This window comes from Phaseolus vulgaris, chromosome 9, assembly GCF_051622355.1.
Source record: "Phaseolus vulgaris cultivar YP4 chromosome 9, ASM5162235v1, whole genome shotgun sequence".
NCBI classification, from domain to species: Eukaryota; Viridiplantae; Streptophyta; class Magnoliopsida; order Fabales; family Fabaceae; genus Phaseolus; species Phaseolus vulgaris.
In genome coordinates, this window is record NC_143506.1 from 27,165,584 (window position 1) to 27,187,508 (window position 21,925).

Below are 21,925 nucleotides of genomic sequence, written 5' to 3' on the forward strand. Positions count from 1 at the left end.
CGAAGATTAAGTAAACTCTTTGTATAAGAGCGAATGATATATTAATAAATGTGTTTATGCTAATTTATAGGGTTAATAGTAGACTATTTCGTGTATAGTTAATAAAATAATATTCTCTGATTTATCGTATGGTTACCAAATTTATAATATATTTTTGATTTATCGCGTATCTTTTATTTTCTACTCAATATATCATACATTATATGATTGTTTGTTACTATTTTTATAAATTAATATATATATATATATATATATATATTAAATTGTATTATTTTTTGAATTACGTGAATACAGGTAAGATAAGTTTTTTCGCTAATTATGATAAAAGTAATATATTTGAGTTAAAGAAATGGAAAATCAGTTACGATAAAAAATAAAAAATATTTCAAATACAAATCTTTAAATTACTTTTAAAGATGCAATTGAATCAAATAATATGTTTCTTTATTACCTAATACCAAATAACGTAATTATATTATTATTCTAAATTTTCATTGAATAATTTATGTTTATGGATAAAAAGATATGCTAGTTTTATTGCTAAAATCATCCTGGTATAATTTATATGATTATGTGTTAAAGTATAAAAAATATATATAGAGAGAGAAAGAGGAAAAGCATCAGTGAGCGTGCGATTAAGATGGAGGCGTGATGGAGTGTGGGCCGTGGGATCTTGAGATGGTGGAAAGGAAAAGAGTCTTTAAGTAGAAAGAGGAGAGAGCGATCTAACCCTTTTGGCATCGCAGCGTTTGCATTTCTTCGCGATTTGCTCTCTCTTTGTGTGTTGCGCTGAGTTGAGAAGGTGGTGAGCCTCTGCAATGGAAACGCGTCGCTGTTAGGGTTTCAACCACATTGCATTTGGGAGGTCACGCTATACACACCCAGGTTCTCAATTGGATTCTCCTTAGGGTTTCGCACATTTTTCTTTCCCTTCCATCGCGCATCCTTGAGATCTAGGGTTTATGCTTCGGTTATTCTTTTCGCTTTCCTTTCCATTTTCGCAATTCTTTCGTTTTTCTGTTTCTCTCCTCCGTTTTAAATAATGAGCGTCTCATTGCTCACTTGGCTGTGCCAATAGGGATTTTGAGGAATCTTGCATCGGATTAAGTCACGGCCTCCAAAAGGAAAGCCTCGTCTTTCTTTCCACATTTTTTTTATTGGAAGCGAATTGGGAAACCGACAAACTGATTTAGGCCGATAGGGTATGAGAGAAGTACACCCGTCACTGGGTTTTATGATATTTTGCTTTAAAATTTGGAGGATAAGACTTGATTTGTGCTTCGGGGGATTGGTTTTTTCTCTGAGATTGTTGTGTGGGAGTAAAATTTGTTGTCGGCGTTGATATGTGCAGTTGTTGGAGTTTTATCTTATGGCACCAACTGTACCTATAGAGTTTGCTGGACAAAAGGAATCCAGAAAGTACTCTCATTCACAGAATATGGGGAAGTCTAGGAAATATTCTAAAGCTTATGCTGCTGGCTTTGTTCCTGATTTTCGGCATGCTGTTGAGACCATGGGTGAATCGGAAGGGTTGGGTAGCTTGGGAAGGGTTGATACGGAGCTGACGGCATCAGCAGATTCTTGTGCACCAAAGAGGAAATGTCCTGGTTTGAATACCGGTGGTTATGGCAGTTTTGATGTACCTTTTCAACTTTTCTCTTTGTCAAGGATGTCGGGTTTTGAGAGAAAGGATTTGAAAACGAGGTTGACATGGGAACTTGAACAGGTAAAGGAATTTCAGAAGAAAGTTGAGGCTATGAACTCAAATGTTGTTGGATTGTCACCCTCCAGTGACATTAGGAGCTGCAGTGCAGGGCAGAAGAGGCCTAAGCTGGAGAGCCAGCATATGACAATGGAAGTATCGGTGCCACATGGTAAGAAGAGGCCCTTACCAGCAAATAGTGGTCCCAAGACAAAGAAAACTATATCTGGGCGTCCTGAATTTCCAAAACCTGCTGCGCCAATGACCTCACATGCTGCGATGCTGAAACCGTGTGAGTCATTGCTTAACCGATTGATGACTCATCAATTTGGTTGGGTTTTTAACACACCAGTTGATGTTGTTAAATTGAACATTCCGGATTATTTCACTGTAATCAAACATCCAATGGATTTGGGTACTGTGAAGAGGAGAATAACCTCTGGTGACTACTTAAATCTCATGGATTTTGCTGCTGATGTGCGACTGACTTTCTCAAATGCAATGACTTATAATCCACCAGGCAATGACGTACACCTCATGGCAGATACCCTTAATAAAATTTTTGAATCGAGATGGAAGGCAATAGAAAAAAAAATTCCTGTTATTGACTGTGTCCCATCTGAGCCTTCTAGAACTACTCGCGTGGATACAGAATTTTCTGATCGAGTTCCTCCCACAAAAAAGAAGAAAATTACATCAAATAATGTCAAGCCTGAGCCTCTTAAAAAAATCATGACTGTAGAGGAGAAGCATAAATTGAGTGTAGAGTTGGAGGCAATGCTTGGGGAGCTGCCTGATGCTATTGTTGATTTCTTGAGAGAGCAAAGTTATAATGCAGGGCAAACCAATGATGATGAAATTGAAATTGATATCGATGCTCTTAGTGATGATACCCTGTTCAAACTGCGGAAGCTTCTAGATGATTATTTGCTGGAGAAGAAAAGATCCCAGGCAAAAGCCGGACAATGTGAAATGGAGGTCTCTCACTCCCCCTCTCTGTATAACTAATATTTGCCCATCTTATTTGATATTATTGTGAAGTAAATTATATACTCGTAACTAAGTCTTTTATTGACTAGTCGTTCTGGAAATTAATATTAAAAGCATATGATAACGACAAGAAAAGGTAGATCAACTAATTGTAAATCCTATCAAGTTACAGGAAGACTTGCCTTATGATGACATTCAACCCAACAATTTAATTAATGAAATTTGACGATAAAAATTCAATGTAGTGTTTTAAGAGGCGTAGACAAGATAGGTGGTTCCCTGATTATGCATGTACCAAACTATTATTATGTGAGATGTCTACAAAGCATATATGGCGGGTATCATTCTGACTGACCATTTTTTGCTTGCTTGATTTTTATGCAGCCTCTGAATGAATCAGGGTTCAGTAATTCTCCGGTGCAGGGCAAAGGTATATTCTTTTTCTTATGCTGTTATGTTTTTTCGTACCTTTATTCTATAAATAATTGACACCAGGTGTGGTCTTTTATCTCACTGCAAATTCAGGCAATGAACTGGTTGAGGAGGATGTGGACATTGTTGGTGGAAATGATCCTCCTATTTCAACTTATCCTCCATTAGAGATTGAAAAAGATGGTAACCATAGAAACAGTAAATGTAGTAGTTCAAGCAGCTCTAGTAGTGAATCTGGCACTTCATCCAGTGGTTCGTGTTAGTGCATACTTTGACATTTTTCACTTTTCAGGATATGTTAACTGTTTCTTTTAAATTCATTAGATACTAGCAACTCTGCCTGTTTGACTCATGATCATCGCAACATTAATCACCTAAAAATGAGTTCTTTATGTCAGGAATAATTTATTCTTGTCTGTCACATGCAAATGATTAAGTGTAATTGTGGTGTAACAGATTCAGACTCGGGTAGTTCATCTGGCAGTGAGTTGGATATAGCTAAAACATCAGAGCCTCTTAGTGGTACCAAGGTAATTGGGATACATATGGTTTCAGATGTCATGGTATTCCGGATAAAAGGGAAAGGCTAGTGGTTTGATCAATATCATTGCTAACAATAAGCCACGTACTGCAGGAAAATGTAGGATCTGGCTTGACTTTAGATCAAAACAAAGGGGATCCTGGTAATTCAGAAACTGGAAAGGGTGAGTACCAAAGTTGATGTCAGTAATGATGTCCGTATTGGGTTTGTTTGGATTATTTTTTATGAGGATGCCTCAGCCACTGTTGCCTTCTAGCTTATGATCTCTTTCTTTAGATTCAACAAATGTGGGAGGCCAAGTTGATCACACTTCCCAGAGTAAGCTTGTTGCTTCTGAACCAGAAAGCCATCAAGAGGGTAAGCTTGAAAAATTGAAGAAACCTGTCTGCTGTTTGTTTTAGGGTATGATCTCACCGTTCATGCTGTAACATTTTAGGGGAGAGTGCTGCATCTAAGAGGCAAGTCTCTCCCGAAAAGCTCTACCGTGCAGCTTTATTAAGGAGCCGTTTTGCTGACACCATTCTTAAAGCTCAAGAGAAAGCCCTTGAAAAGGTTTGTTAAGGGGGTAATGCTTTGATTGCAATTTTAATTCCTTGCATCACTAGAAAAGGTCTATTGGGTGAAGTGCAGACATTTGAAAAACATCAAAATCTAGTAATTGTTTTCTCCTTCCACCAGTAGAGCAGGTCTGTGACTGCTAATGTATCATTAAATCTAGTAATTACCAATTTACCACCATTATTGTCTTTCATGAAAGCTTTGCCAGCATTTTTGCTAGTTTTTTTGTTTTGTATTTCAACTCTGTCTTGATCTCAGGATGAAAAGCGGGATCCTGAAAAACTTAGGATAGAGCGAGAAGATCTTGAACGGCGGCAGAAAGAAGGTGTGTTTGTTGTTTTAAATATTCAGTTTTATCAAAATATTGCCTCGGATTCAAGAATCAACTGACAGTTGTAATTTTGTTTATGGTGCATTAGAAAAAGCACGGTTACAGGCAGAGGCAAAGGCTGCAGAAGAAGCTCGGAGGAAGGCTGAAGCAGAAGCTGCAGCTGAAGCCAAAAGGAAAAGGGAACTGGAAAGAGAAGCAGCCCGTCAAGCTTTGCAAAAGGTAACATTGAAAAGGAAAGTATGGTAGGTGAAAATTCAGCTTCCTTGTATGTTGGACTGAATGGTTCTGTTTGCAGATGGAGAAAACTGTTGATATCAACGAGAGCAGTCAATTTTTGGAAGATCTTGAGATGCTGAGTGCTGTACATGACGAACCTATGCCAAGTTTCAAAGAGGAGACAAGCACAGATCAACCTCAAAATGGATTGGGTAGGATCAAGCTACAGGGGAATCCCTTAGAACAGCTAGGATTGTATATGAAGGATGATGATGATGAGGAGGAGGAGGAGGAGGAGGAGGAACTGCCTGCGAGTGGTGCTGCAGGACCATCAAATGATGTCGAAGAAGGAGAAATTGACTGATTTGTCCCCCTTGATTGTGAAACATTATTTTGGGCAAATATATAAACGGTGGATCTTGCGAGCAGTTGCTGGACTAAGGAAGGAGGGATGCAGAATATATCTCACTATTTGTATGGTCTGATGCTAGTTCACACCTAAGTTTGAAGATGGAATAGCGAAAACTTATAGCAAAGGAGTGAATATTGGATTTGGTTTTGCTTCTTTCTGATTATTTTGGTTTTAACTTGGGAAATGATTTCTGAAAATGTGGATAGCAAGCTCGCAGCCCCCATTTATTGAAGGGCTTTGGTATCTTGGATGGGAAGTTTGTATCAATCAGGATGTCCAATTTTGCTTGTAAAAATGAAGTTCTGTGTCTGACTTCCAAGTAGTTAGCTTCTCTGACAATGTAAAAATATTTTAGAGCCAGGTAAAATCAATTCTTTCTATTTATTCTTTCCTTTTTGATTGACCGAGTCTAGTAGTGTATATAAGTTATTTCCTAATCGACATTAGAGTTGTCTTTGCTTTTCTTGAGTTGCAAGGTTAAAGTCGCACATTATTTAAAAGCAAGTAAATAGTTGTTTTAAAACCAAAATTAGAGATTGATAATTTAGTTTTGTAAAGGTACAAGTTGATCCTTCCCGAGATTTGGGGGTCTGGTTTGATTGTTGTAGCTGGGTGAGGAGGCCCTAAGTAGGATGTACTTTTCTGTGTTTGATTGGGGGGTAATGTGGTATTGAAGAGAAAGAGAAGTGGAGGTTTATTCATGGGATTATTTTAGTGACTAAATGCCAAAACTTAGTTCGCTGCAAACCAGATCCTCTTTTGTTTGGCTAAGTTTATAAGATTAATTTTCATGACGTATTGAACTGAGTGTTGGTTGGTGAAACCATTAAAGAAGAAATTTGGTAGTAAAGCAAAGGTTGTGGTTTTGGGAAAAAGGAAAATGACCGCAATGACATTATTTTCACGAAACATTTGCATTTAATGTGATACTTATAATTTTATATGCGTATTTCAATCAGCGTTAACTCGAGAGATTATTAGCTAGTGATCATAATGACAACCTAATAATATGATGCGACATCGAACAAAATTTCTCCAATTAAGACCCTTTTTGGATAAAGCTTTTCGAATTCACAAGCTACGATCATACAACATCAAATTACCAGAAACGCGGTGGCGGTTATTCATAAAAAATTCCCAGAAATCCTTGTCGGTTGCATTTTTTAAATAGTACAAAAATTTGAAACTATTTCTAAAATAATTTATTTTAATATTTTTCTTAAACAGTAATGTCTAAAACTACATGGTTGACATTTCGCAGAATGTCTTGATTTTCATTTCAAGAAAACCAAAATGATTATTTCTTTCGCGACTTCATAAAAGTGCATGCATAGAAATTTTTTCGTAATGGTACAAAATAAATTAGATTGCCATTGTCAAAATTTATGCACATTTCTCAGCCTAACTGTACATTTTAATTTGCATACTTAGTCCTCAAACATGCCCTCACCTGATACTGTAGAAGACTCGGTCCCATTAACATGAGGCTGATCTGAGAAATTACTATCTACAGAGTTCAGAATACTGAAGTCAAAATAGTCATCGTCATCTTCCTCATCTTCATCATTTTGATCATCCTCATCTTTGCCTTCCTGTTCCTTTGACTGGGCTTCACTTTCCATCTGCTCCTTGACGCAATCATCGTAGGACATTGAATACCAGACATCTGCCTTGCCCACAATTTTTTTGTTATGAATATCAGTCATCCGCTCTTGAATGCTCTTCTCTGAGTTCTTAGGTTCCCCCCAGTAGTCATAACGATAAAGAGGACTTGTAGGATCATATTTGTCTTTATCAAAATGACTAGCATCCATATACCTTCCAGGCTCTTCCAATGGCAGACCAAGAGCTTTGCGACTGCAAAAGGGAGAAATAGTTAAAAAATTAACGCATCATTACAAGGAATTATGTTGTGATGAATATCAACGTAACAGTACCAGCTCATGTCTCTAATCAATGCTTCTCTTTCCTCAAATGATCTTCGCCAATGCATGTAATCATACTCATCCATCTCAATATTGCGCCTCAGTTTGGTAATTTTGTATTTTTCACCTCTCTCCGCTGCTTCTTTGCCTAGTTTAACAAGGTGCTGTGTACCAAAAGGGTAACATCAGATTTTGAAAAGAGGAAAACTACATGTATCAGTAACAGGTCGAGGAAATCTACAATTTGACAAAAATATCAATAAAAGCCCCTTCTAACAAGCTGTAATACATGCATTACAACAATATCATAGAAAAGGTTTTAGCAAAAATGGAAAGCCGACCTCACGCTCGACAAGTGCAGCCTCTAAATCGAGCTCTTTGAGACTTGTTTTCTGCCAAAGTGTTAAAAATCAAAATAGGTAAAAAAATCCACAACCATGTATAAATGCAAATTCACAAGAATAATACTCACCATAGTCATTTGTGGTATTAATGTATTTTTATATTTTACTTTGGAATACTGAACAACATTTTGTTCATCAAAATCTTCTTCATCAATCAAATCTGACACCTTTTTATCTTTATATTTATCAGGATTAATTGCCATATCATCCACCATCATTTGCTCAGCCGCATTAATTTGCCACAACTGCAAAATAAAGACAGTAAAGTATAAGCAAGGATAAGACACGGCTATGATCAATGTAAAATTCAAAGCACATTGAAGAAGGCTCATGCCACAAAGTTTCTAGTTAAGTTTTACCAGCGCACAGTTTAGTGGTCTGAATGTTCAACTCAAACATAGCAAAGGGAAAGTGATTTATATTGATGAAATTCGAGTTTTTTCTCAGGTTATAGAGTATTGCAATGTGTAATCTTTAGTAAGGTTAGCACTGACAATATGAAAAAAAATTCATACACTCTATGCTGGGGTTAGAGATCACGAACAATTTGGAACAAGGACAAGGATTCTTGAAATGCATCAGGGCCTTAGTTCAACCAAGAATATGTAGTTTTTCTTCATCTCGTTCTTTTTCTTTCTCTCTATGTGTAGTTAACTCTTTATTGTGGGCACGATGATTTCAATTAAACCTCTTTGAAGTTTGATTTGTTCTTAATTTAATTCGTCTTGATTAATGATTAGATGAACCATGAAATGATTTTAGATTTAATTATACAGTTGGTGGGTCTGTTACATTTGGGGTAGCTCACCATACACGTTCTTAGTCTAGGAATATAATGATGTGCATGTTATCTTGGTTAATACCTGAACTGTCATGCTTGCTCTAATTAATGAAATTTGAGATATTAGATTCTTGAGTTAGGATAAAGGGTTAAGGTATCAAGGAATTGAACCTTAGCAAATTGTGTGAATTTGATCATGAACTGAGGGAAGGAGTTTGAATTAAGTCTTGTCAGAGAAGAATGATGTGTATGAAATCAATTCCCCCCCTTCCACCTTTTTGCTTCGTGATTTCACCTTCTAGAAACTAAATATCATTACCTTTAGTTTCTTGTCCCTTTAATTCTTTTAGTATTTTGTAGATATAACAATTCACAATATTATGATCAATTAGATTGATTCTATATTTATGATATTGGCCTAAAATAGAGTAACTGAATATTCTGTAATTATGTTTTCTCCTCTACAATAGGTCTATTGTGGTTTAAACTCACAAATTCATCATGTCTTTTCGTTCTCCCTCTTCTCAACAATTTAAAACATTTAAGTCTGAATAGGTAAAAGAGCTCGAAAATAGTACTTGAATCTTAATTCCTTCACATGCAATTTATTACTTATGCCAACCTTGTACACTAGCTGGTCTAGCAAATATCCTTCAAGGCAAGAAGTGTCTTTTACCCTTCAGAGTTTTAAGGAATAATGTAACTGCACGTGTATAGTTTTTATGAATGACCATTGTCCATGCAAGATTCAACTAAACATCCATCCATTCAGGTTAACTATGGGTGGATAAGAAAAAGGCAGAAAGTTCTTCTGGCTTCACATTCATGCAGAGTGCAGCCAGTTTAAAAACTAAAGTCATGCTCACACAAGGGATTTGGAACACCGTGTGTGCTTATAGACATATCAATTCAAAAAGAGAAAGCTGCCATGATCTAGACCCACCATTAACCTATATTATATTGACTGGTATATTCTTGAATGGGGTAAAATTTGGTTAAAGAGAGAAATGTAAGAGCTAAACAGCCCACCACAAATGTTCCTCCTTGCAACTACTAAAAGAGATGAATTTATAAGATACCTTATCAACATATGGATGATTAGACAATAGAGATTCTTCCTCTGGCTTGTCTCCCATATCTTTTCTAGGAACAGGAGGTCTTCCACTGTCACGCTGCAAATTTTGAAATCTCAAATCAAGAGAATAACTAATAACACCATTTAAAAACAAACCACATTTTGACAGATTAAAAACACAGAATCCAGAGAAAGTTGAACCTCATTAAATGTTAAATATTATCCATTGAAAAGGCACTAATGCTTTTTAAAATGTTGACCCTCTCTTACATACTCTATGAATAATACCAATGTAATACAAATATTTCCAATTGACAAATCTATCTCAATATATTATATTTGTTAGAATAAGTATCAAATTAGATAGTAAGTAGTTGTATTGGAAAACTATTATGAGTTGTTTACTTATTAGCATTAATTTCTTGTACCATGTAAATAACAAAGATCAGCTGAGGATAATCAATCTCAAGTTCTATTTATCACATTTTCATTCTTCTGTTGGAACTTGAGCAAGTATATCCCACTATGCTAGTATTTCGGCTGTCCACTACCATCCTCCATTGTCGTTGTCTCTCCCCTAGACATTGTTTTGTTATGATGAACACCTAGTGTGATTCGTCTCATTGAGATATAATTAATACATTGCATTTTGTCACTTCTCGCCGCTAGCCACCTTTTTTCTCTAATGACCACTGGATCTAGTGTGTTTCATCGTGTGACATCCAACCCACTTGGTCACGTCCACTAGTTATCCGCCACACGCAGCACGCGTCATCTCCATCTGTAGCAACTCAACACATGAAGGTCACACGCCACCTTCTCGTCACTGGAACAACTTTGTGTCTTCTCGACAAGGCTCCTTGTCCTTGTTTTGACCCTTGTTTCTCTTATTTCAACTTTGGTCGAAAGGCTCCACTCTCCTCTCTCTCATATCTTGACCACTATTTGCCGACTTTTACAATTACCACTGCCTATGGAGTGTAGATTGTTGCTGAAATTCTTATTCTTGGTGAGTTCTTCCTTCAATATGCCTTCCTTTACTCAAAGTGGATACAAATGTCCTCAGTATTTCTTTTGTAATAGAATTGGTCACACTCAAAATAAATGTTTCTCCATACATGGTTTTCCTACCAAGACAGCAAACATCTTTTAATCTAATAAGGTTGAACCACATTTTTCTAATGAAGAATATCAAGAATATCTTAGTTTGAAGTCTGACAACCAAGCATAGCCTTTCACTAGCTTGTCAACAACTTGCATATTTGAAACCTTGGAATGTCAATGTCCACAAATAATTGACTCAGGTGCTTCAATTTCTCATCCTAACATTCCTTGTGTTATTACTTTACCCAATGGATCCAAAGTTACTTCTCAAGGAGTTGCTCAAATCTCCCTTTCACCGTCTCTTAAACTAAACCATGTTTCTTTTGTCCCTAATTGTCTTTTTAACCTAATTTCCTTAAGTCAATTAACTAAATATTTTAAATTGCTCTATAACATTTGAGGAAAAATTATTGTTATACAAGAGTATAGTACAAGTCGATTTATTGGTATAGGACACGAATTTAGGGAATTCTACTATCAAGGCACTAGATCATCAATGTCTCCTTTCGCATCCTCATCTCGTAAGCTTCTACAAGATCGCTTTTTAATCCACATTTATCAAAAAGGATGATTCCCAAACTTAGCAAACTCCAAGTCTTAGAATGTGAGTCATGTCAAACATATTCAGTCTTCTTTTCCAAAAAGAAAAGAATCAAGATGCAACTCTATCTTTTCTATAAAGCATTTTGATATTTGGGATCTAAGTCATGTTTCATCCATTGAGTTTCATTATTTTGTCACTTTTATTGATGAGTATTCTCGTTTTATTTGGGTTTACTTAATGAAAGAGTGGTCAAAACTTTTGAATGTTTGTGTCTTTCCTTAATGAAATCAAGAACCAATTTGGCCAAGTGATTGAGTTCTTAAGGTGTGATAATACCTTCTGGTTTAAAACTCACATGGTATTTTACACCAGTCCACTTGTCCTCACACCTCAACAAAATGGTATACCAGAAAGAAAGAATAGACACTTAGCTGAAACTACTCATACCTTGCCACTTGATGTCAATGTACCTGTCCCTCATTAGGGTGATGTCATTCTTACTACGTGATATCTTATTAATAGAATGTCCTCTTTTTCTTTGGACAATAAAGTTCCATATTCCATTGTATTTCCAAACGAATCTTTGTTTCACATTTCTCCTCGAGTCTTTGGTTGTGTGTTTTGTATATTTTGTGTTTCCAGATTTGGATAAACTTTTAGCCCGAGATATCAAATGCCTTTTTAGGATATTCTCATCTTCAAAAAGGATTTTGATATTATACACCAAACACTAAAAGATATTACATGTTGGCAAGTGTCATCTTTTTTGAAGAAATTCCTTTCTTCTCTTCCTTCACACAAGATGTTAACTTTGTCCAACAAATCTCACTTATGCCTTTAGTTGACACCTTGGTATACCCTACTCATAACACTATTCCAACGTCTCCCAGAATCTCGCAACTAAAGGAACACTTATGTACTCACTTTCAGACTAAAGACCTCGGATTGGAAGTCTTAAATACTTTCTAGGCATTGAAGTGGCTCAATCAAAGGAAGGCATTGTAGTTTCTCAAAGGAAATATGCCTTAGATATCTTGGAAGAAACAAGCAAGAGTGACTGCAGGCAAGTAGATGGCCCTATGGATCCAAATCAAAACTTAATGGTAGATCAAGATTAACATACCCTTGTATTGATAAAAACTTGTTGGGAAATTTATTTATCTCACAATTACAAGCATTGATCTATCTTTTGCAATGGGTATTGTTAGTCAATTTATGGAAAATCCTTGTATTGATTATTGGAATGTTATCATCCACATCCTAAGATACCTCAAAAAGGCTTCGGAGTAAGGTCTCTTACACGAAGATAAAGGGAATACCCAAATTTCTCGATATTGTGATGTTGATTGGGCAAGATCTCCAGAGGATAGACGCTCCACTATAGGTATTATGTTCTCATTGGAGGAAACATTATTTCTTGGAAAAGCAAGAAACAAAATGTAGTTGCCCGATTTAATGCTGAAGCTAAATATAAGGCAATGGCATCTCTTGTGAACTTGTAAGGGTGAAACAATTTCTTCAAGAACAAAATTTTTGAGAAATCCAACAAATGAAGATGTATTGTGGTAATCAAGTTACTCTCCACATTGTTTCCAATCTAGTGTTCCATGAGAGGACTAAACATAGCATTAATTTTTTGTACCTTTTGCTGTTCCTAGTGTAATTTTATTCTATAAATACAAAGAACAGCTGAGAGATAATCAATCTCTTAAGCTCTTTTTATCATATTTTCAGTCATAAGTATTAAATTGAGTATTATATAGAATCTGTGATTTTGTAAATAGCATCATCTATCCAAGCATTAGCATCTGCTTAATTGTAAGAGCTTTGCCTGAACCAAACCTCATGAAAATATCTTGAATTAAATAAAATTAGACAGTGAAAAATCCAGAGAAAAAGATACATTTGAATGCTTTTCCATAAAAAGTAAGCATGAAAGAAATCACAGCAAAGTTATTGTGGAAGAGTTCCATGCGTGCAGAATAACTTTTATTATGCAGCAAGATTGGTGTGGTCTGGTATAATAGAGGGGAAGGTATGCAAACCCGTATTTCATCTTCATTGGTATCTTCATCACGATAAAATATTGGTGGGAATTCAAATTTGTGAAAGCTGAAGTTGAAAATAAAACAAATGTCAAATTTACGGTTTAAATCTTATCAAATTAATATAGATTAAACTATGCACTAAGAATGAGTTACAGAACATTGAATATGCAATCATACATTAGATGATCAACATTCGGATCAACAAAACGAAGTTCAATAGGAAAGCGGAAGCGATAAGGATCTCGTTTTGCCTGCAAAATAAAATGTGAATAGGTGAACTGATGGTAAAGGAAATCCATTGATGTTTGAACACAGAAAACATGGAAACTAACACTATAGTCTATAGTAATTAAAATCTATTTGATATTCAAATTTGTCAGCAAGCAATTTATGGATACGGATGCAGAAATATCAAACATGATACACAAGAAAAAACTTCAGTAACATACAGACAATGGCATGGTTAAAGTTATATCAGTGGTGTATTAATGCAAACTCTGAAGCAAGATATTTTATATAGCTTAGTACCAAAAATAGATGAAAAAAAGTAAACCAGCAACCACCAAGGACTGTGGCTAATGCTCCACAAACTACACTGAGTTTAGAGGTGCCCAAGTTAGGTCCTTGAAACAGCCACATGGTGGATAGGCTTGAAATTGGGTCCTCAATTGAGTTAAGTGTATCCCGCTTCTGTCTGGGATAGAGCCAATGATAGTGAACTGTAAATTCAGCAATAACTTCCTTGCCTAAAAATCAGGGTTAATGCCTCCGCAGCTGTAGAGGACACGAACCAGAAATTCCATTCTAAGTACCCTCCCCCAAAGAGGCAGCAAGCACACTTGAGAGAGAGAAATTTTACATTTCATAATAGATTTTTGGCTAAAGTTTCTATTTCTAAACATAAGTAAAACAATATAAACAAAAATATGCAGCATGACTAGCATCTTACCAATGAATTGACGCAGACTGCAATTTGGTGAGTGTTAGTATAAGCTAAAAGCTTCATACAATAATAATATATTTGCTGAAAGTGGAACAGTTACATAAGTTGAATTGTGACTGTCATGCTGACAGTTTAGTCCAGAAAGTTAGTAGCAAGTTACAAATTATTAAATGTGTAAAGGGAATAAGCTTCATAAAATAATAATATATTGGCAGAAAGTGGAACACTTACATAAGTTGAATTGTGACTGCCATGATGACAGTTTAGGCCAGAAAGTTAGTAGCAAGTTACATATTATTAAAGGTGTATAGGGAATGTATATTATTAGAAGTTAGTAGGAGTGTATATTATTTTCTAGTAATTTGCAGGAAGTCTTTGATGTGGGAATCTGAATTTGAGACAGCAAATTCTGCTGTACTTTATGTATTGTGGATGAATTCATTTAACTCTTCTCCAATACATCAATCGGTGTTCTATCATAACATCAAATATACATTTAATGACAATCTATGGGAAATTTTCAACTAGTGACTGAAACACTCACCGTAATTTCAACAATGACGTCCATACCCACTTTTATGTGATGGCGAAGCCAAAACCAATCATTCCTCCTTATAGGCACCCACCTAGAACACAACATGGTAGGTGAATCTTCTAGAAGAAAACTCACATAAAAATATAAACATCATATAGTAACACTAAACAAGATAAACATGCTACAAAAGAAAATCGTCAAACTTACTGGTGATAACAATGAGTGCGCTGACAATAAAGCTTCGTGAAATGGAATAAAATATGTACTATTTAATGTCTGAATATAAAGAGAAAATAGTGTTTAAAGATTTATTGAATGGGATTGTTTAACTATAAATTGAATACTGTTGACATGTCTTCAATAACCAGCTACTAACTGATACTTCTCTCTTGTATTTAAACAATAAATCCTTTTTCACTACCAAAACAATGGATCCAAATCAAAAGGTTTAACTAGTCTCAAGATGTATCTTTCAATACTTGTTCCTGTCCCTGGCTCCCCATGTCACTAGAGGATTTCAGTGCTAATATACTTACGAAGTTGCTTTTCCCCATTTTAGAAAATGCATCTAGTAGTTTCTTCTGTCCCCTGAGAGATTCATTATGCATGAATTAATGACCTAACACATTCTAAAAGTGTAGTAAATCAATTAGCAAGATTATGATAGTGGAAGTAACTTGTTATCATGTGAGTAGTACAGCACCGTTCCAAACAATAAGGAAACCACTATACAGAAAATATTCAATGAACACTACAAGGAGAAACGAAAGTATTGATAGCTACCCATCATGTACCCCGCCAATGTCAACAAATGCCCCTTGATAGAGATGCAACATTGTCACCTTCCCAACACAAATCTGCACAGAAAAATGTCCCAAGTAATTAAAGACAACATATGAAATCTACTTTAGGTACTTTTCTCATGAATTATTTTACACAGATTACAGAAAAAAGTATATTTGAACTTTGAATTATATGTAAGCATGAATATGAAACCAGGGCAAACAAAACTAGAATTATCATTATCTATCTATTGGATTAAAAACACAATTATCCAAATAGGACAATCACTGAGCCAGGAGGGAAGACACAATGCTAATACTCTTTAGAAATCTCAGGACAGATCATAAGTAAAGTTTCTACTTTTTAGAGTCTAGAACTTGAGAACAACATGCTTCAAGATTAATAAGAGTGAAACCGCATACTTACTTGCCCAGGATAATAGAACGGAAGCTCATACTGCATAAAACGTTAAAGAAAAGTAAGAACTAACCACGTTTTCATAAGCCACAAACACATTCAAAGGAAAGAACAATGGCAAAAACATCCTACCATGCCCTCCTTGTAGTCCTTCCCTCTTTTCCTTCTACCAGGGTAATAATCTTGGTCTTGCTGTCAACCACATTTACATAAACCATATTCAAAAGAAGAAATAAGCAAAATCTTAAGAATTTATTTTGAGAAAACACTTTCTATTTTTAATTTTAATCGCAATTTTCTCCTGGTAAACAATAAGGCAATGTGAAAGAATGAAATTTAAAGATTCATAATAGCTTAGAATTATGCTAAAATCCAATACACATATAATAAACTCCTTTGGCTAAAAACCAGGGAATTCTCTAACTAAGTTTCTTGAGATACAAAGATTTATTAATAGTCAGTGGGATTAGCTTCTTGGAGACAAATAATCATTTGATTTTTCATGGAGAAGGTAAAGCAACAAACAGTTGCTTCTACTTTTTCAGGTCATCACTAGAGTTGTAAGATTTTATCGATTTTAGTTAATATTTCCCAACAAATGCACTCCAGTAAATGGAACTAGAGATCGAAATCTCAACTACATACTTTTGAGATATAAGATTATCTCCAAATCATTCCAAAAAACCTGTGCGTGTATATATAAAATATACTCTAAAATTAATTAGAATGCCTAGATGTGATTTTCAAATGATTATTATTGCATTTCATATTTTAAAGTTTACTTCACCTTCATCCTCACTTTTAAAGGAGTCAAAACGAATATTTTTGTAAGAAAAAGAAATAAGAAAATGTCCTTTCAATCCAATCCAAACAGCAAAAAGTTCACCACTAGTTTGAAGAGAAATTGAAACCTTATAAGACTCCTCTTCCAACCTATCCTTGTTAGCCTCCACCCACTCCTTATACTGCTTCAGAAACACCTTATACCTATCGAAGCATACATCATCGGTGTCAGTCCTCACTCCATTTTCCACCTCCTCCAGGTTCACCCTCCTCGCCTGCATTTTATGTGCCTCACGAATAAACGCCAGCTCCTTCCGGTCAACGTGCCACCCCGGAGGCGGCCAGTCGCGCGGCGGCACGAGACGCACCACGAGAGGCCCCGACCACGTGGTCACGAGCGGGTCCGGAATCTCACCCTTGATCTCAAACTGCTTCGCAACGAACTCCTCCTCCGTCAGCCCCATCTCCTCCCTCTTCTTCTTGCGGTAGCTAGGTTTCAGCATTTTGAAAGCTTCGATGGCTTCGGGGGATTTCAGGGGAACCTCCTCGCCTTCGTTGAGGCTCTTGCGTGCAAAATCCGCCTCCGGAGAGAGGATTTCCTCCCACGGAGCCCACCCGCGCTCGATCCAGTTTCGGCGCCGGGCTTCATCCTCGGATTCCTTGTCGTTGGGGCCGAAATGCTCGACCAAGTTATCGTCCACCGGGAACTCTTCCGTGCGGAAGGATTTGGGGACGAGGAGGGGGGTGGAGAGAGGGCGTGAGCGGAGGAGAAAGGGCAGAGGACGGTGGAGAAATGGCGGAGGACGGTGGTGGAAAGGAGGAGGGGAAGGGTTTAAGGGTTTAGGTAAAGTGAAGAGATAAGAAGTTTGCAGGACTTGCATGACTGAACGTGGGAACGATGCACCTCTCTTGCAACGGAACTTTGCTTTCTTTGCATTTGTACAGATTGAGCGGATAAACTTTTTTGTATTTTTTTCCCTTTAATTAGACAACATTAGATTTTTTTTTTTCTTTCATTATTCATTTTTTTAATTGTGTTAATTTGTTCCTCATTTTGTTTTAAATGGTACTTTACTAAATTAGGAAAAATACAAATTTACTTAAAAAATTTAAGGTACTATATTTTGGTGTTAATTTAACAAAGCATAATCAACCATCTAAAAATATATCTTTTTGACAAACTTTTTTATGGTGAGTTCACGGTGAATCATTATATCCAAATCTAAAACTCAATGTAATTAATTATTAATGTTTTGTCGAATTAGGTGCGCTATAAATGAAAAAAACTAGTGAGATTTTTTTTTATTATAGAAAACAATGAAAAAGGTATGCATGAATACGAATAAAAAAATGATAGGAGAAAGAAATAGAAGAAGTATATATAAAATATTTTTACATTAATGAGAAATATGAAAAATTGTAATCTAATGTTTTTTTTTATTGTAAAATTATTTATTACATAAGAAATCATGTCATATAAAAATAAAAAAAAGATGATTTTTCCCATTTATCAACTTGGGGGTAATGTTTTCTAATTAGGTTCCGTTTAATAAAAGGATGCTGAAAATCTAATAAAAACTAAAAGTAAGAAAGTAATCGAAAGTTAGTAGTTAATAACTTCAAAATATTAAGCTAACTAATTAAGTTATAAGTATTTAGTAAAATTGTTGGTTAAAGTAAACAAAATAAAAAATAATATATATATATATATATATATACTTTTTCATTGCCAAATCTAATACGTGTCGATTTGATCTAAGTCGAGATTATCGAATTGGTTGAAATTTCACCTAAGTCGAGATTATTGAATTAGTACCAACCTTCTATCAATTACATTCATAGTTGATGATGCATGATCGTGATCCGTAAAAGGGGACATAGTTCTAATAAAAGTCCAAATATGTTTATTGGTATCTCTTATGAAAATCAGTTGAGATATCATGATTCCATTTTAACGGTTTATGAAGATATAATAATTGATGCAATTCTATTATAACCAATGTGGTTTACATCTATTTTTATTCTTTTGCATGATATTATACAGGAATAACTAATATAGAAAGATATGTATGATGCAGCTCAAAAAAACCCTATAAATATACAAAGGCTCCAATCCTTGGAAGTAACTCAACTTTTATAAATTCTCACTATACATTATATTCATATATTTTTATGCTCCCATTAACTTGAGTGTCATTTTTTTTGGAAAAAATGATAGAATGACAATTTTGCTCCACTATATAACCTTCTTTCAATGCTTAAAATTTCAAATTTTACATGAAATGACAATAATACCCTTTTTTATATCATTAATAAGGAGTTGTATAATGGAACAAGATGTCACCGTATAATTGCTCTTTTTTAGGTGAAGGCCCTCATTACTTGGTGATCTCCAACATCAAGAATTATAGTTTGTAAAGAGATCACTTCAGTGGGGATCACTTTGGTACCACCTCGAAATCATCAAAATTTATCTATGAGAGAATATTTGGTGCCCACTGTTAGATAGATAAAACTGATCCTGTTACCACCAAACCTCTGAGAAGCAGAAGAAAACCGATGACATGAGAAATACTAGGCAAGGAGTGCAAACACATGATGAGGAGGACAACAAATCATGGAAACCATGCAGGCCCTTCAAGAAGACAGTGAGAAGACCAAGAAGCAGGCAGAGGAGTTTCGCCAAAATCAAGAGCGCATGCGAGAAGAATCACACCCAAAACAAGAGAGATTGCAGGGCGAAGCAAAGACATCAAGAAAATTGATGAAAGATACTATTAAATTCAACTAAGAAATGAAAAAGTTGAATGAAGAACTGCGAAAAACAATGCAAAAACAGACAAGCAAAGAAACAAGACCTAACTCTCTTGAAGCATGCTCACGTGAAGATCCTCAACTGTTTTCACGAGCAATAGTGGAGGAACCAATCCAACCACACTTTATGATGTCCGAGGTGACCCTTTTCTCAAGAATCGAGGATCCCGAGAATCACCTAAAGGCGTTTCGGACCCAAATGTTTATCTCTGGATGGTCGGATTCAGTCTGCTCCAAGATGTTTGTGGGCACTTTTATAGAAATGGCTTTGCAATGGTTTAGTGGACTCTCGAATAGGTCAATAACCTCATTTCGCGAATTTTCCAGGATGTTTGAGGAACAAATTTTAGTCAATAAGGTCAAACCCCCTTGGATTATTGATTTCTTTAATATCAAACAACAGGATGGTGAACCACTCAAGAAGTACCTTAACCGCTTTTGCAAAGTATCAATCCGGGTCCAACACCTAAATGAAGAGATGGTGGTAGACTCATTTGTGAAATGCCTCTAGGTAAATCCATTTAGCAAATCTTTGCTCAGAAGCAAGGTAAAGTCGATGACACAAATTCGACCCAACCCACATTGAGGTCAAGGAAGAAATCTGGAGGAAGAAAAGCATATGAACAACAGAGGCATGGGAAGTACATGGATAACAGTCGGGAACACCGACCAAGGATAACTGAAGGGTCGATCGGCAAACAACCTGAACAAAGATATATCCCCTAAATGACTAGGCGAGATAATCCAAAAAAACTGCAGCCAATACACCAATCCCCTTGCCTGAGGTTCACTCTATCCTGTAAACAACTTTTGGAGGAACCCGATGTGGCCAAAATATTAGTATTTCCATGAAAGACTAACTGCCTTCTAGGGCACTGCTGGGATGCTTGGTGTGACTTTCACCAAGCGCACGGGCACGATATCGAGAGATGCCAAACTCTTTATCATCAACTTTCTAGTCTCACAGACAGAAGATTTTTGAAAAAATATTTGCAGGTTTCATGGGAGAAAAAGTCGACCTAAGAAGCTATGCCAAAGAACCATGAATATGAGACCCCTGTTCTAAGTGATTTTAATACCATAATGTACTGGTAGGCACCGGACGAACGCACGTGGCCGACCGGCCTTATGCACTAAATGGAAACGAACGCACGTGGCCGACCGGCCGTATACACAATAAATGTAAGGGCATTTATGTGACAAGCTAAGGTGGTTAAGATACACCTCCGAAGAATAAGGAATATGCGTTTAGAGAAGATATGTTCCCCGGGTATTCCGGAGCACGACTGACAAGACATATCCATAACCACCCTGAGCCCAAGGGATAGAAAGCCCATTAGGCAATCCTATAAATACTGTGCTCAAGCCAGAGAAAGGTACGTTTTCATTCACTTACGAAACTGCGCTTAGAATCTCATACTTACTTGAGCGTCGGAGTGCCTTCGCAGGTACCCTCCCCCGCCCGACCGAAGTTGATAGCACGAAGGGACGACCGACCAAAGGAGACAGCAAGAAAGGACAATCGACCAGAGGAGAAGAAGATCAACACGTCAGCAATTACACCACGTCAACCGACCGTGCCTGGGCCCCATCTCTCCACTCAGGTACACATAACAAATGTGTTTTTAGGTGGAGGAGTCTTGTCTTTAGAATCCCGAGTGGCCAAGCCAACCATGGCCCCATCCTCTGTTGCTCACCAGCTGACTTAGAGGATGTGTTTCCTCACGAAGATGATCATGTGGTCTTGACGGTAGTTACCATAGGAGGAATGTACATCAGATGTTGATTGACTAAGGAAGCTTCGCTAATGTGATGTTTTGGGACACTCATGAAGGTCTGCAGATCCTGTCTAACCAACTAAAACCCTTTGATGGGATCCTTGTAGGGTTCACAAGAGATAAAGTAGAAGTCCATGACTACATGGAGTTACGCACAACCTTCTCAAACAATAAAGTGGCGAGCACTATTATAATAAAATCCCTCATCTTACCACTTGCTTTTGAGACGACCATCATTAAATAAGTTAGGTGCAATGGTCTCCACTTTGCATGAAGTTACCTTCACTTGATGGGAAGGTAATCACCATGAAGATACACCAAAAAGTAGTCAGAAAGTGTTATGAGAACAACCTAAGAAATCAAAGTGGAACATATATTATAACTACCTGTAGGGGGTAATAGACATGGATAAGGGTGACAGTGCGGGTTGGCTTGCCTCACGTAAGAGCTAGCTCGCGGGCTTACCGACCAACACGCATAAAAAAAATAAATTTTAAAAAATTAAGATTTAATTATAAAAAAATATTTCTGTTGCTAAAAAATTAAAATTTCATCATTGTTTTAATTCATTCAATTAAGATAAAAAAAATATTAAGGTATTCAAGTAGGAAGGTTGTTAGAAGACTTGTTTTGCATATATTTTTCTCCTCCTATATGTATGTAAATGTATGAGAGTATCTTATCAAAATTTTGTTATAAAATATTTTAATGAAATCTCTTCTTTATATTAATTTTTATGAAAAAAGTTTAAATGTAAAATTTTACTTAAAACTAAATCCACTCTTATTTTTAATATTAACTTTCTTAGA

At 36.1% G+C, this 21,925-nt stretch overlaps 2 protein-coding genes across 5 annotated transcripts; one reads left to right on the forward strand and one right to left on the reverse strand.

Annotated features, from left to right (window-relative positions):
* The first annotated feature begins 571 nt into the window (after positions 1 to 571).
* Positions 572 to 5,566, forward strand: LOC137822844 (transcription factor GTE10). Of its 4 annotated transcripts, none has more exons than XM_068627847.1 (11): positions 610 to 885; positions 1,079 to 2,680; positions 3,077 to 3,122; positions 3,218 to 3,382; positions 3,581 to 3,654; positions 3,759 to 3,828; positions 3,942 to 4,022; positions 4,102 to 4,217; positions 4,482 to 4,548; positions 4,643 to 4,773; positions 4,850 to 5,566. In XM_068627847.1, exons 2-11 carry the CDS (start codon positions 1,370 to 1,372, stop codon positions 5,132 to 5,134), a joined length of 2,346 nt encoding a protein of 781 aa, XP_068483948.1. In that variant the 5' UTR covers positions 610 to 885; positions 1,079 to 1,369; the 3' UTR covers positions 5,135 to 5,566. The 4 variants fall into 4 exon arrangements, with proteins under 4 accessions (XP_068483949.1, XP_068483948.1, XP_068483950.1 ...); XM_068627849.1 differs by having other exon boundaries at positions 3,218 to 3,376; XM_090295363.1 differs by having other exon boundaries at positions 3,218 to 3,307.
* Positions 5,567 to 6,495: 929 nt separating this feature from the next.
* PDE312 (Nucleic acid-binding, OB-fold-like protein) lies at positions 6,496 to 17,480 on the reverse strand. Its single transcript, XM_068627851.2, has 12 exons — positions 16,653 to 17,480; positions 15,874 to 15,933; positions 15,751 to 15,780; positions 15,325 to 15,398; positions 14,551 to 14,632; positions 13,241 to 13,314; positions 13,061 to 13,127; positions 9,372 to 9,464; positions 7,580 to 7,756; positions 7,449 to 7,499; positions 7,120 to 7,271; positions 6,496 to 7,039 (listed from the first exon to the last, which is right to left on the reverse strand). The coding sequence occupies exons 1-12, from the start codon at positions 17,403 to 17,405 to the stop codon at positions 6,610 to 6,612; spliced, it is 2,043 nt and encodes a 680-aa protein (XP_068483952.1). The 5' UTR covers positions 17,406 to 17,480; the 3' UTR covers positions 6,496 to 6,609.
* Between the last annotated feature and the right edge of the window lie 4,445 nt (positions 17,481 to 21,925).